The sequence below is a fragment of the Cydia splendana genome, chromosome 26 (assembly GCF_910591565.1).
Source record: "Cydia splendana chromosome 26, ilCydSple1.2, whole genome shotgun sequence".
NCBI lineage: Eukaryota > Metazoa > Arthropoda > Insecta > Lepidoptera > Tortricidae > Cydia > Cydia splendana.
Window position 1 is genome coordinate 9,599,712 of NC_085985.1, and position 12,840 is coordinate 9,612,551.

At 44.1% G+C, this 12,840-nt stretch overlaps 1 protein-coding gene across 1 annotated transcript; it reads right to left on the reverse strand.

Moving 5' to 3' along the window:
- Nucleotides 1–2,950: 2,950 nt before the first annotated feature.
- On the reverse strand, nucleotides 2,951–11,278 carry LOC134803586 (uncharacterized). Its single transcript, XM_063776387.1, has 9 exons — nucleotides 11,209–11,278; nucleotides 10,481–10,614; nucleotides 9,584–9,648; nucleotides 8,385–8,531; nucleotides 8,186–8,271; nucleotides 6,946–7,022; nucleotides 5,787–5,879; nucleotides 4,508–4,634; nucleotides 2,951–3,239 (listed from the first exon to the last, which is right to left on the reverse strand). The coding sequence occupies exons 1-9, from the start codon at nucleotides 11,276–11,278 to the stop codon at nucleotides 3,112–3,114; spliced, it is 927 nt and encodes a 308-aa protein (XP_063632457.1). The 3' UTR covers nucleotides 2,951–3,111.
- Between the last annotated feature and the right edge of the window lie 1,562 nt (nucleotides 11,279–12,840).

The following is a 12,840-nucleotide window of genomic DNA, read 5'->3' on the forward strand; positions in this document are numbered from 1 at the left end:
GTAGCAAATTCTGGATTTTTCATTTGTATGGCTGGACCTATAGTCTGTATCTTTAGGTATTTAAATAAAAGTAAATAATGTGTACATTTTCGGGTAGTTATAACATTTATTGGTTAACCAACCAAATACAAAACCGCCTGGATCTGTCACTGAACGACCTGACTTCAACCTACATTATTTGATCATGTAATGTTTTCATCCACCCTCAACTGGCTTAAGGAGCCATTTGAGGGTAGATGTTGTTTACTTTTATTTAAATACCTAAAGATACAGAGTATAGGAGGATATAATCTTACATTCATGAGATCAGTAGGATTATTGAATCCAGATAAATGCTATTGGAGTGACCGGTGGACCACTGTGGTCTAACCTTTTCGACGCCGTGTCAAACACAAAAGCTGTCACTCGGACGCCACGTCACCGAAGTGTCAAAACTGAAATTGAACTTTATGCATATGCACGTAGGTCTATGTTGCTCTGTGGTCTGTGAGCGATTAATCGGTCTTTGGCGTTGGATCTGCGGTGCGGATATATCGGTCATTGGCGTCCAAAAGGTTAATCTACTCTGCTTGCAACTACAGATGTGCCGTCACAAAGCGAAATTTTTTCATAGGAGAATTTCGGAAAATTCTCATTAATTTATATGGGGAACAAAACTTTATATTGCCAAAATAGAACATTTATTTTTTAACGTGAATGTTTCCTGAAATTTCAGTGAAATTTTCGGGACCTTTTACATTTGTAGAAACCGCCTACCCCTTAATATTCTCATACAGATGTAGTGCATAATTATTTTCCATCGTATTTTCACGGAAACGTACGAACGTGTCTTGCTATTTCAGTCAGTCTCGGTACAAAAAATACTGACGTTGACTGAGTAGCATGGCAAATACGAACCAGGGATGTCGCGGATGCAGATTTTTTGACATCCGCGGATGCGGATGCGGATACTTAAAGCCTCACATCCGCGGATGCGGATGTCAAGATTTGGTACTTAAAAAACGTCAAATATTACATTTTTAATAATTTTCATTAAAAAAAACGAAACGTTTGGTATTTGAGCAAGAATATAGGTGCGTTTTATTTAATAAACAGTTACTTGGCCGACTTTTCGGAATCTAGACGATTTCGTTACATACAATGACGAAATTACCTAGCACTTACGCCGCCGCTGAGACGTTCCTGTGACCGACTTGGTCGACTTCCGCATGCGCATGAGCTCCGCATCGATTTTATGCGGATGCGGATGTTGAAAATAATACGGATGTTCTGCGGATGCGGATGCGAAAATTCGCAACATCCCTGATACGAACGTTTCCGAGAAAATACGATGGATAAGAATTATGCACTACGTCCGTACTAAAATGCAACCTGTGTTGCACCCCCGTGGATCTATTCAGGGACGAAAACTATCCTTTAACGAACACACAACACTTTCACATAAATATAATACATATATTGTAAGGTAATATTCCAATAACTTATGTAGGTCTCGCTCAAGGAGGTTAAGGGGCAATGCCCCTCGTTTTATTTGTGCTTGTACTTTTAAAGGAGGCTATGGGGCATCGCTCCCTTTTTCTAAATATATTATTAATGTATTATGTTAGTCATTACATATTTTTGCATTAAAATGTCATAATTTAATCATAATTGTGTTTGTGCTTGCTCAAGGAGACTAAGGGGCGTCGCCCCTTTTTTAGGGTTCCGTACCCAAAGGGTAAAACGGGACCCTATTACTAAGACTTCGCTGTCCGTCCGTCCGTCCGTCCGTCCGTCCGTCCGTCCGTCCGTCCGTCCGTCTGTCACCAGGCTGTATCTCACGAACCGTGATAGCTAGACAGTTGAAATTTTCACAGATGATGTATTTCTGTTGCCGCTATAACAACAAATACTAAAAACAGAATAAAATAAAGATTTAAATGGGGCTCCCATACAACAAACGTGATTTTTGACCAAAGTTAAGCAACGTCGGGAGTGGTCAGTACTTGGATGGGTGACCGTTTTTTTTTTGCTTTTTTTCGTTTTTTTTTTTTTTGCATTATGGTACGGAACCCTTCGTGCGCGAGTCCGACTTGCACTTGCCCGGTTTTATACATATACTTATGTATTATGTATTTCATTCGTAATTACATATTAAAGAAGGAAACTAGGGGGCTTTGCCCCTATTCTTACTATTACAAAAACTGCCGATTATAATAGTAGCGTTTCTTTTATGTTTTGCCATTTTATATATTGTGACCTTTTTTGCCACTTTTGTGTTATTTCTAGTCAGGATCGTGAGCCCTTTTCATCCTTATAGGAGAAAAAAAGTGTCCTAAAATTACAATACATTTTTCAAACTTTCCTTTTTGTTACCGCCATACAAAGTGTATGGGGATAATAGAAATAGAAATAGTTTATGGTAACACAATAGGAAAAAAACCTTGTGACATTTTATAAAGGTCGTGATTCTAAGTAGAAATAACACAAAAGTGGCAAAAAAGGTCACAATATATAAGTCTGACAAGACTAACTAAACATGCTTTGTCTTGCAGCTTGGTGACTTTAGTTTAACGTAATTTGCAATAAAAAAAGTCATTATTTAGGGACAGTTCAACAAAGCAACTAGTCTTTTTTTCTTAAGTATCCCAGAACGTTTCTAGGAGACCTAAAAGGTGCCTGGTCGTCTAGAGTATGAAGCCAGTTGAAAACCATCATATTCCTTTCGTACTTACTGAAGGAGGTTAGGGGGCGTCGCCCCTTTTATTACTTATTTTTACTCTAACACATTTTACAATGAAAACGGGTCATTTTATAGTGAGATTCATTATTTTTTATGCTCTTTGACCATATACAGGGTAATTTTTGTACCGTTAGCCACATTGTGCGAGGTGATTAGGTAGGTCATACTGAACATTTTCTAAGGGACCAACCCGGAAATACCAAAAAAAAATTGGCTTCTCATAGAAAACGTCGACATCCACTCGACCAAAATCTATGAAACGGCCAAAAAAAATTTGTGATTTCGAAGTTGGTCCCATAGAAAAAGTTGTTCAGTATGGCGTACCTAATCACCTCGCACAATATGGCTAACGGTCCAAAAATGACCCTGTATTTCAGTTACCAGTTAGCCTAGAAAGGTGCCTGGTCGTCGAGGGTGTGGAGCCAGTTGAAGATCATCATATTCCTCTCGTACTTGCTGAGGGGGCGGCCACGCTCGCGCTCCAGGTCGGCCGCCGTCAGCGCGAGGGCACATGCCTCTGCAAGTTAAAATGTAGATTGATTCTTTCTACTTTAACCTTTCGAGACCCCCTTGTCATTATAAATTGGCAGTTTTAAATTTAAAACCTTATTGTATTTTATTTTAAGCGCTGGTGGCCTAGTGGTAAGAGCGTGCGACTTTCAATCCGGAGGTCGTGGGTTCAAATCCTGGCTCGTACCAATGAGTTTGTCGGAACTTACGTACGAAATATCATTTGATATTTACCAGTTACTTTTCGGTGAAGGAAAACATCGTGAGGAAACCGGACTAATCCCAATAAGGCCTAGGTTCCCCTCTGGGTTGGAAGGTCAGATGGCAGTCGCTTTCGTAGAAACTAGTGCCTACGTCAAATCATGGGATTAGTTGTCAAGCGGACCCCAGGCTCCCATGAGCCGTGGCAAAATGCCGGGATAACGCGAGGAAGAATATTGTATTTTATTTTAATTCATAATGCGATTTGGATGCTGGCTACCCAGGGAGCCGACGGGTCTCGAAAGGTTAAATCATTTTCGTGCCCCATATAAAAAGTCTAATTGTTTTTGCTAGCCTATTAAGGTGTGCCACTGTTGGGAAAAGGCCTCTCCCCTGGTCTTCCACGACTCCCGACATAGCGCCCGCTCTGGCCAGTTGTCGAGAAAGGTGTCTAGGTCGTCCCGCCATCTCCGTCTGGGCCTGCCGCGTCCGCGCCCTCCTTCTGGCATCCACTAGCCCAGGGCTCTCCAAACCCCGGCCCGCGGCAGCCAAGCTCCAGGTGTTCAGACCTAACAGGCAGCAACCAGATACAACCCCCCCCCCCCCCCCACGGCGCCGAAATGCTGTGTGCTGTGGCCCGCGCGAAAATTCTGAGGCGCAACATGGCCCTCAGGTAAAAAAGTTTGGAGACGGACTCGCGCACCAAGGGTTCCGTACCATAATGCAAAAAAAAAACGGAAAAAAAATGCAAAAAAAAAAGGTCACCCATCCAAGTACTGACCACGCCCGACGTTGCTTAACTTTGGTCAAAAATCACGTTTGTTGTATGGGAGCCCCATTTAAATCTTTATTTTATTCTGTTTTTAGTATTTGTTGTTATAGCGGCAACAGAAATACATCATCTGTGAAAATTTCAACGGATTCGTGAGATACAGCCTGGTGACAGACAGACGGACGGACGGACGGACGGACGGTCGGACGGACGGACGGACGGACAGCGAAGTCTTAGTAATAGGGTCCCGTTTTACCCTTTGGGTACGGAACCCTAAAAAGAAATAGTTTGGTTATTCCCACCTGGATGGACGAAGCGTGTGTGCACGGTGGGTCCGGCGTGCACGGGTGGCGCGGGTGGCGCAGGTGGCACGGCGAGCACGGTGGGCCCCGCGCCGCCGGTGGAGAGCGCCGACGCGACCGCCGCGGCCTACACGACATGATAACACTATTACTGAAGTTCAATTAATTGCATGTGATAAACTACTTATGACATCACTTTTTCGTTTTGGCTGTTTTTTCGTTCGATTTAAAAACTAAAGAAAATCAAAAATATTTCTTACAAACTAAAATGAATGGATATATTATTACTACACCTCCGACTTCGAGTACAGTCATAGAGAAATATAGTAAGACAAGAGTGCTCACTCCATACATCAGTTTTGGTACCAAAAATATTAGTATTTTCATAGTCGACATCTAGCATCCAGTAGTGGAATTATCAGTACTTTAAGTAGCAGTAGTAGTACTGTCAAGTGACAATAGATGTAGCACCGACCGGAAACTCTAATCTCAACAACATAAGACTTTCCGGTCGTTTGTCAGGAGAGTGAGTGAATCGACGAACAGCATTATTAACACATTCGACACCGCGTACCCGACTCTCGGGCACTCGTAAACTTTACTCAGATGCCGGCATACCCGCTAGTCGGGCAAGAGCTATAAACCTACACGCGACGCCGAAGTGCCCGACAGGCGGGCAAGCATTGCATCTTCACTACCTCAGGGCTGCCACTGCCACTAACAGTAAAAATTGTAAGTCTTCTGATTATTATGTGGTCGAAAAGTTGGTACAGTTGATTATTATATTTTATTACTTCACTTTGTATTTTTATTTACTTTACCTAATGCGATTACAAAATAAAAATTCTTATTAGTTGGTTACGTGAAATTGCATACACGGGTATGTATCAATAGGAGTTAGAATTAGGAGAAGAACAAAACGGGGAGCCTAAACAGATGAGACAGCAGATTTAATTTTATCCACGTACTTATACGAAAGTTACTTGGCACAGCCCTGAGCGTCCGCCGCTTGCCCGACTAGCGGGTTCGCGGCGTGCGGCATTGAGTTGCACGTCGTTGCCCGACTAGCGAGTACTGTCGGTTTCTGGGGTATTGTTTGAAATTTTGCCTGGTTGCGAAAGTGTTAATGTAGTGTACACAACCAGCTACTGTATGAGCAATATTTCCGCTGCACCTATTTAATTAGTACCTACTTTATTAGTTTTAATTTATAGCTTTAATTTTACTTTATTATTGTAAATGTACACATTGTTTTTTTAAATAAAGAAGTGTGAAATACCTCCAGTTTATCCAAGTTGAACTCCGACTGGGACATTCTTTCCAAGGCCTTGTAGGTGGTGAGCAGCCGTCGCTTTATGTAGTTCTGACGTATCTGACAGACAAACACATTATTGCTATCCAAAATATATGTCTAACACTTACACTAATATAAGATAAAAGATAAAAAATAGTTTATTCAAGTAGGCATATTACAATGAGCTTATAAACGTCAAATAAAGCTACACCGGCTCCAACCGTACACCTCTGCCTCAAGAAGATTTAAATCCCCCCTCAATTGGAGGAGGGTATCCCAATATGGGACCGGCAATAAACTCGGCGGGTCTCATCTTTTCAAAACATTATTACATCTTATAATTAACATGCATTACGAGTAAATGAGAAAAATCCCGCTAACCTGGGGTTAACAATGTATCTTTGACTATAGGTACTAGTCGACGATGCACATACGTCTATAAATAAATACTCGTACATATATTATATACATAGAAAACACCCATGACTCAGGAACATCACACAAAAAAAAGCCCTTAGCGGGATTCGAACCCGGGACCATCGGCTTCATAGGCAGGGCTTAGAGCATTTTAATAACCGGAGTCGCCTTTAACACATTCATTGCCACTAAGTGCTACGGGTTACGCTCGTAGCCACGGTTTAGCCGTATGGAGCGCGTAGTCGCTACGAACAGTGTACTCGACAGTCGGGTTCTTGGCCCTGAATGTGTCAAGAGCTTACCCCTCTGCCGAAAACCTTGCACGATTGTGCAAACTTTTGTATGGACTGACGTTTATCTGACATGGCCATACATTTGACGTGCCCCTCCCCCGCAAAAATCGGCAGACTGTTTTGTACAGAAAAAGACAACCAAGGCGTCTCCAGTTACTAAATTCTCCGCCGGACGATATCGGCTTGTCAGTTGTTCGAAGCTGTCAAATTTTGCGTTTAACTGACAGGCTGATATCGTCCGGGGAACTGGTAATCAGTGGGCCCCTTAAGAGGCAGGGTCACTACCCACTAGGCCAGACCGGTCGTCCGGATGTGATTTTAAGTGCTCCGTAAAAATTTTTTTCACGGAGACACTTCGGTCTTTCGAATCGGTTAAATGCGTTTTTTTTTCAGAAGATATAGAACAGTGATTTAGATTGTAGAATGTGGTATACCTTTTTGTTATCGGAGAGTAGTCGCTGTGCGGGTTGGACACTCGCGCGCTGCGGAGACGGCAGCTGTGACCCGCCCACTAAAAAGCATAACATTATTTTCTAAATTCATAATACATGCCAAGTGTGACTAAGCGCCACTTGCACCATCCTACTAACCTGGGATTAAGCTGTTAAACCGTTAACCCAGTGTCAAATTGTACTGGTAACCATGGTAACTCCAGGTTTAACCGGTTAACCTGGGTTAGTGGAATGGTGCAAGTGGGCCTAAGGGGCTCCCCCACGCCAATGATCTTCGATCTGAAGCTTACGTTTTGTAGCTTATCATATTAACAGCAACGGCTTTAAGCAATATAGTATCCCATATTTACTTCAAAGTCTTCGAGATGTTTGGCATCAAAATTGAACAATTTTAGGCCAAAAAACTGGTTATCTGGCCATAACTTTTGTGTTAATTAGTTTAAAATTAAATTAAAATTTAAAATCCTAGACAAGTTTTTCGAGACGCCCAAGCGCCCTAAAAAAAATCGAAATTTTGTGTGAAGTAGTTAATGGATGACCCCTGAATGGAGAAAAAAAAAACATAGTTTTAAGTTAACCAATTGCATCCTTCATTAAAAAAGTAAAAAAACATAAAATACGAATAGGACATTCAACTTTTAACGCGCAAAGCAGAAATATTACAGGTATCGGTGTAATATTAAAAATACTCCAAATTTTCTCTTAAATATCTCATGATTGGTGGGGCCCAATCTCCTACGGCTCAGCCATACAAATGAAAAATCCATAAATTGCCATTGAAATTAGAACCTATAGTGTTGGAAATAGAGTTCATTTTGGCTTGTTGCAAAATTGAACGAAACAAAGCAAAAGCGACTCTGTTCCAATTGAATAGGATTTAAATTTCATCGAACTGAAGAGGTATAGGTAGGACCTTGGGCCTCAGGAGGCTATAGCTAGAGTGAAATGGGACCACAGACAAAACATCCTCCAGACTGAGCATAGTCGCGCTACCCCCTCTGCCACGCATACGGTAAATTTACTCCATGTTCGAGTCGAAAGTGTCTTTGTGTGACGTTCGTGAACTCGTTCGTCGTTTGAACGGACCAATCACGGCACGGGATCTCGCTCACCTCGTCCCGCGCACCCCCGCATTTTTGGCATCATCAGTTGCATGAAATAATTGCTCTAAACTCGGTCTAGAGGATTCCTAGTCTATGAATGGGACTTATGGGACTCGAACCTGCGACCCACGTGCTGCAGGATCGGGAGGCAGAGCTCAGCGTGAGGGCTTCCAGCGCCGCGCACAGTCCCACTTCTGATGTCGCGCTGAAAAATATAACATATAATATAAATATAAAATAATTACAAATATTATAGGGACATCCTTACACAAATTGACTAAGTTCCACGGTAAGCTCAAGAAGACTTGTGTATTTCACCTGCGCGGCGGGCGCGGCTTGTCGGCGGTGACGTCGTCGGCGCTGAGCGAGCGCCGCAGCCCCAGCGCGGCGCACAGGGCCGCGCAGCCCGCCAGCAGCGACTTGCACGCGTCCGCCGTCTGCAGCGGCAGCCCTGACGACGGCCGTCTGAAACAACAAACGAATAACATTTAACCGTCACACAGGTGCATTTTACGAGCGGCGCGTCAGCGTTTTATATGTAAAAGCGGCGCCCCGCCCGGAAAACACGCCTGTGTGACGAAGCCTTTTACCTTTTCGACGCCATGTCAAACACAAAAGCTGTCACTCGGACGCCACGTCACCGAAGTGTCAAAACTGAAATTGAACTTTATGCATATGCACGTAGGTCTATGTTGCTCTGTGGTCTGTGACCGATTAATCCGTCTTTGGCGTTGGACCTGCGGTGCTGATACATCGGTCATTGGCGTCCAAAAGGCTAAAAACCTACAGATAGTCGCACAATGAGGATATCCTTTTGACCTCTGACAGCGCACAAATTAAAAAAAATCTAGTTGAACTGAAGTGGGACTAGGCGGGACACGTTTGCCGTATGCCAGATGACTTGGGGGTTAAATCAACCACCAATTGGGCCCCACAAAATAGAACCAGTGGCCGAAGCCTCGCCGGCGTTGGCGAGATGACCTCGACGCCTTTGACAGAAACTGGTGGGAGACGGGTCTAAACGGGATAAGTGGAAGGAGGAGGGAGGCCTTTGCCCAGCAGTGGGACACTCTAGGCCAGCGGTCGGCAACCAGCGGCCCGCGAACCGCATGCGGCCCGCGAACCTCTCACTTGCGGCCCGCGAGCCTCCCTGGCTATTTTGTATGTAATATTGACAAACGAAAATGTCTGATAAAGTCATAAATATTAACAAAGTCCGGCCCGCGTCCACTTCGTTAATTGCTATGTGGCCCTTGGCTGCTAAAAGGTTGCCGACCGCTGCTCTAGGCTCATATAATTAAAAATAGTTGAACAACAGAGTAATATAAATAGAGGGAAAGAAAGGAAGAGGAAGACCGAGAATAAATTATTTCAATCAAATAAAAGAAAGGGTTCAGGTCGTGTCATACCAGGAGGTTAAGGAGTTGGCAGAGGACCGGACGAGTTGGAGATTGCTCCACCGACAAGAGCACAGCTCTTTAATATAAAGAAGAGAAGAGAACAGAGTAATAACTTACTTTTGTAACTTGCTTTCGGGATGTGGACTGGCCACTCGCAGGTTCGGATCCGGACCCTGGCCGGCCTGCAAAAACAAAAAAAAAATATTAAGACATGCATTAAATATATCCAGTCAAACCATGTCAATGAAAAAGGCGCGAAATTTAGCGCTATACCCCTTAGCGCCTATTTTTTTAATTTGCCGCTCTTTTCTAATGGCTTGACAAACTTTAATAACAAAATTGAGAAATAATACCTAATTATAAAATAGAGGCTTATTGTGACGAAAGGGAGTTGACGGAGTGGGGCTGTAGTTAGGGGCTAGTTAGTTACGGTCCCTCACAGGCGAGTTACTGTCCCTCACAGACAAGTTACTGCCCTTTACAGGCGAGTTAACTTGCAGGCGAGTAGTCTAAAAGCCCCCGCGTCGCTGGCCGCGCTGGACACGCTGAAGAGCGATAAGTCCGTATTGACGGAGCGGGACTGTAGTTAGGGGCTAGTTACTGACCCTTGCGTGCTAGTTACTGACCCTTGCAGGCGAGTAGTCTGAGAGCCCTCGCGTCGCTGGCCGCGCTGGACACGCTGAAGAGCGATAACTCCGTATTGACGGAGCGGGACTGTAGTTATGGGCTAGTTACTGACCCTTGCAGGCGAGTTACCTTGCAGGCGAGTAGTCTGAGAGCCCTCGCGTCGCTGGCCGCGCTGGACACGCTGAAGAGCGATAAGTCCGTATTGACGGAGCGGGACTGTAGTTATGGGCTAGTTACTGACCCTTGCAGGCGAGATACCTTGCAGGCGAGTAGTCTGAGAGCCCTCGCGTCGCTGGCCGCGCTGGACACGCTGAAGAGCGATAACTCCGTATTGACGGAGCGGGACTGTAGTTAGGGGCTAGTTACTGACCCTTGCAGGCGAGTTACCTTGCAGGCGAGTAGTCTGAGAGCCCTCGCGTCGCTGGCCGCGCTGGAGACGCTAAACAGCGATAAGTCTGTAGTGACGGACTCGCGGGACGGCGAGCGGGCGACGCCGCGCCAGCTTTCGCCGCCCGCCACTTCTAGAATTTTATACAGTCGTGATATAATGGAGAGCTTTTCAGTCGAGTACCGCGTTAAGGCCACGAAGCTTGCTGAGTGGCCTTAATGGATACGAGATTGAAAAGCTTCATTATATCACTATGTTAAAGGTAGATTGAGGGCGAGTAACTAAAATACGAGTTGCTTCGTAATTTTACTTCATTCTTTTGATTGTCACAATTACCCTTATTTTAAGACTTAAATTAACTTATTCGTTGAACGAGCCCTAGCGAGCACCTCCGCTCTGAGGTGCGAACTGTACTGAATGCCTCCTGCCTTCCAGATCCGATGGTGCCACTGATGTTCACAATGGTGGGGGGTGACATAGTGGCGCCACCGGAACTAGTCAAAATAACGATCATTAGTTTAAGGTTTTATTAAGTTAAATTACAAATAAATGTTCTCACAATACCTGAAATATTCGGTTTATGTTAATGGAATAATAAATTACTGCTTACAACTATTGTATACAATACTTCTTCTATGAGTCAACAAAAATAATACTTAAAACTAGTAGAATCATATAGGTAAACAAACAAAAGTATACAGCTAAGATACGCGAGCAGCCGCGATACCTTCATACTCGTACGCGTCCCAGCCGCCGCGGCCCGGCTGGTTGGTCAACGACACCTTCTCGTAACTCATGAGACCCTGGTACTTGCTCCGCGCTTCAATTTCTAGACAGTTTTTTCTCGAGTTTGGCCACCGTAGCCTATGGAGACTAACAAGCAACGCTAAGCGGTTTTTGTAGTCTATGTATGGATGTTGCTATATTAAAGGTGTCACGTATGCGTTTCTGACTTATGAAGCAATTGTTTCAATTGTTTGTATACAACCTAAAATAAATAATTAATTTGAGCTATAGTTTTGTTTCGCCCTCTTGACCACGGCGAGACTGCATCTTACATTATAATGCACATTGGGCCTTACGAGTTTAAATAAAGATCGTTCAACACCCGGTTCCCTAGTACACAATGGGAATGGAGGTCAGCACTGCACTGTCCCAAATACGGGGCTTTGTTTAAAAATGACTAGAAATAGGCTAATATAGTAGGCTATATGCAGCCTATTGTGTGGGCTGTGCGGTTGCACCCACATCCTGGACCAACCCCTATAGACCGAGCTTATAGGACGACTCGCGGTCACCGCCCGTATGGTGTATAGGTCAAATATAAGATTGTTCGCGCGCCACTCCGATCAGTTGCTCCCAAGGTTACGACCTGTTAGCAGTGTGCACGAGTCTAAGAAAATAAATCGTAAACTATTGAATTCATTGGGAAATCATGGGATATTGCAGCCTAAAATGGTGTGGCAAGTCATCTAAGACATCTACTTACGAAACAGATGGAATAACATCCCACAGGAAAGTCAAATTCATTATTTCATTAAATAATGTTTCTTGTCCGCGGGGTTCATTTTATACTGGTCAGTAAGCAGAGGCGAAGTATGTCCGTCCCTTTTCGTCAACTTGAAAATGCAATGCGCTATCCCTTTCCCTTTCGACTAGTGATGTGACGATGATGGTATTTCAGTTGCGGAAACTTCGTGCTTCGTCATACCGTATTGTACCATTTTAGACAATATAATATATAGGTAACATGTTGTGTAAGTTTTTTTAGAATCCTCTAGGCCAGCGGAGCAGTTAGGCCGCATGTCACGAGATGGATCTGATGATGAACTTCAAAGAAGTGCGAGGGAACTCGGTGTTGGTTTGTGATATACATATGTTGTATGGGTTATTTAGAATCCTCTAGGTAAGCAGTTAGGTCTCATGTCACGAGATGGATCTGATGATGAACTTCAAAGAAGTGCGAGGGAACTCGGTGTTGGTTTGTGATATACATATGTTGTATGGGTTATTTAGAATCCTCTAGGTCAGCGGTCGGCAACCTTTTAGCAGCCAAGGGCCACATAGCAGTTAACTAAGTGGACGCGGGCCGCACTTAGTTAATATTTATGACTTTATCAGACATTGTCGTTTGTCAATATTACATACAAAATAGCCAGGAAGGCTCGCGGGCCGCAAGTGAGAGGTTCGCGGGCCGCATGCGGCCCGCGGGCCGCTGGTTGCCGACCGCTGCTCTAGGTGAGCAGTTAGGTCTCATGTCGCGAGATGGACCTGATGATGAACTTCAAAGAAGTGCGAGAGAACTCGGAGTTGATTACAAATACTAGGCATATGTTATTGGTCCATTTGAATATGTTTT

Coding starts and splice junctions, on each gene's coding strand:
- LOC134803586 (XM_063776387.1), bottom strand. CDS start 11,278: ATGAGTTACGAGAAGGTGTCGTTGACCAACCAGCCGGGCCGCGGCGGC. Junction 8,532..9,583: donor CCCGAAAGCAAGTTACAAAA/GTAAGTTATTAC, acceptor TTGTTGTTTCAG/ACGGCCGTCGTCAGGGCTGC. Junction 5,880..6,945: donor TACTCTCCGATAACAAAAAG/GTATACCACATT, acceptor TTTGTCTGTCAG/ATACGTCAGAACTACATAAA.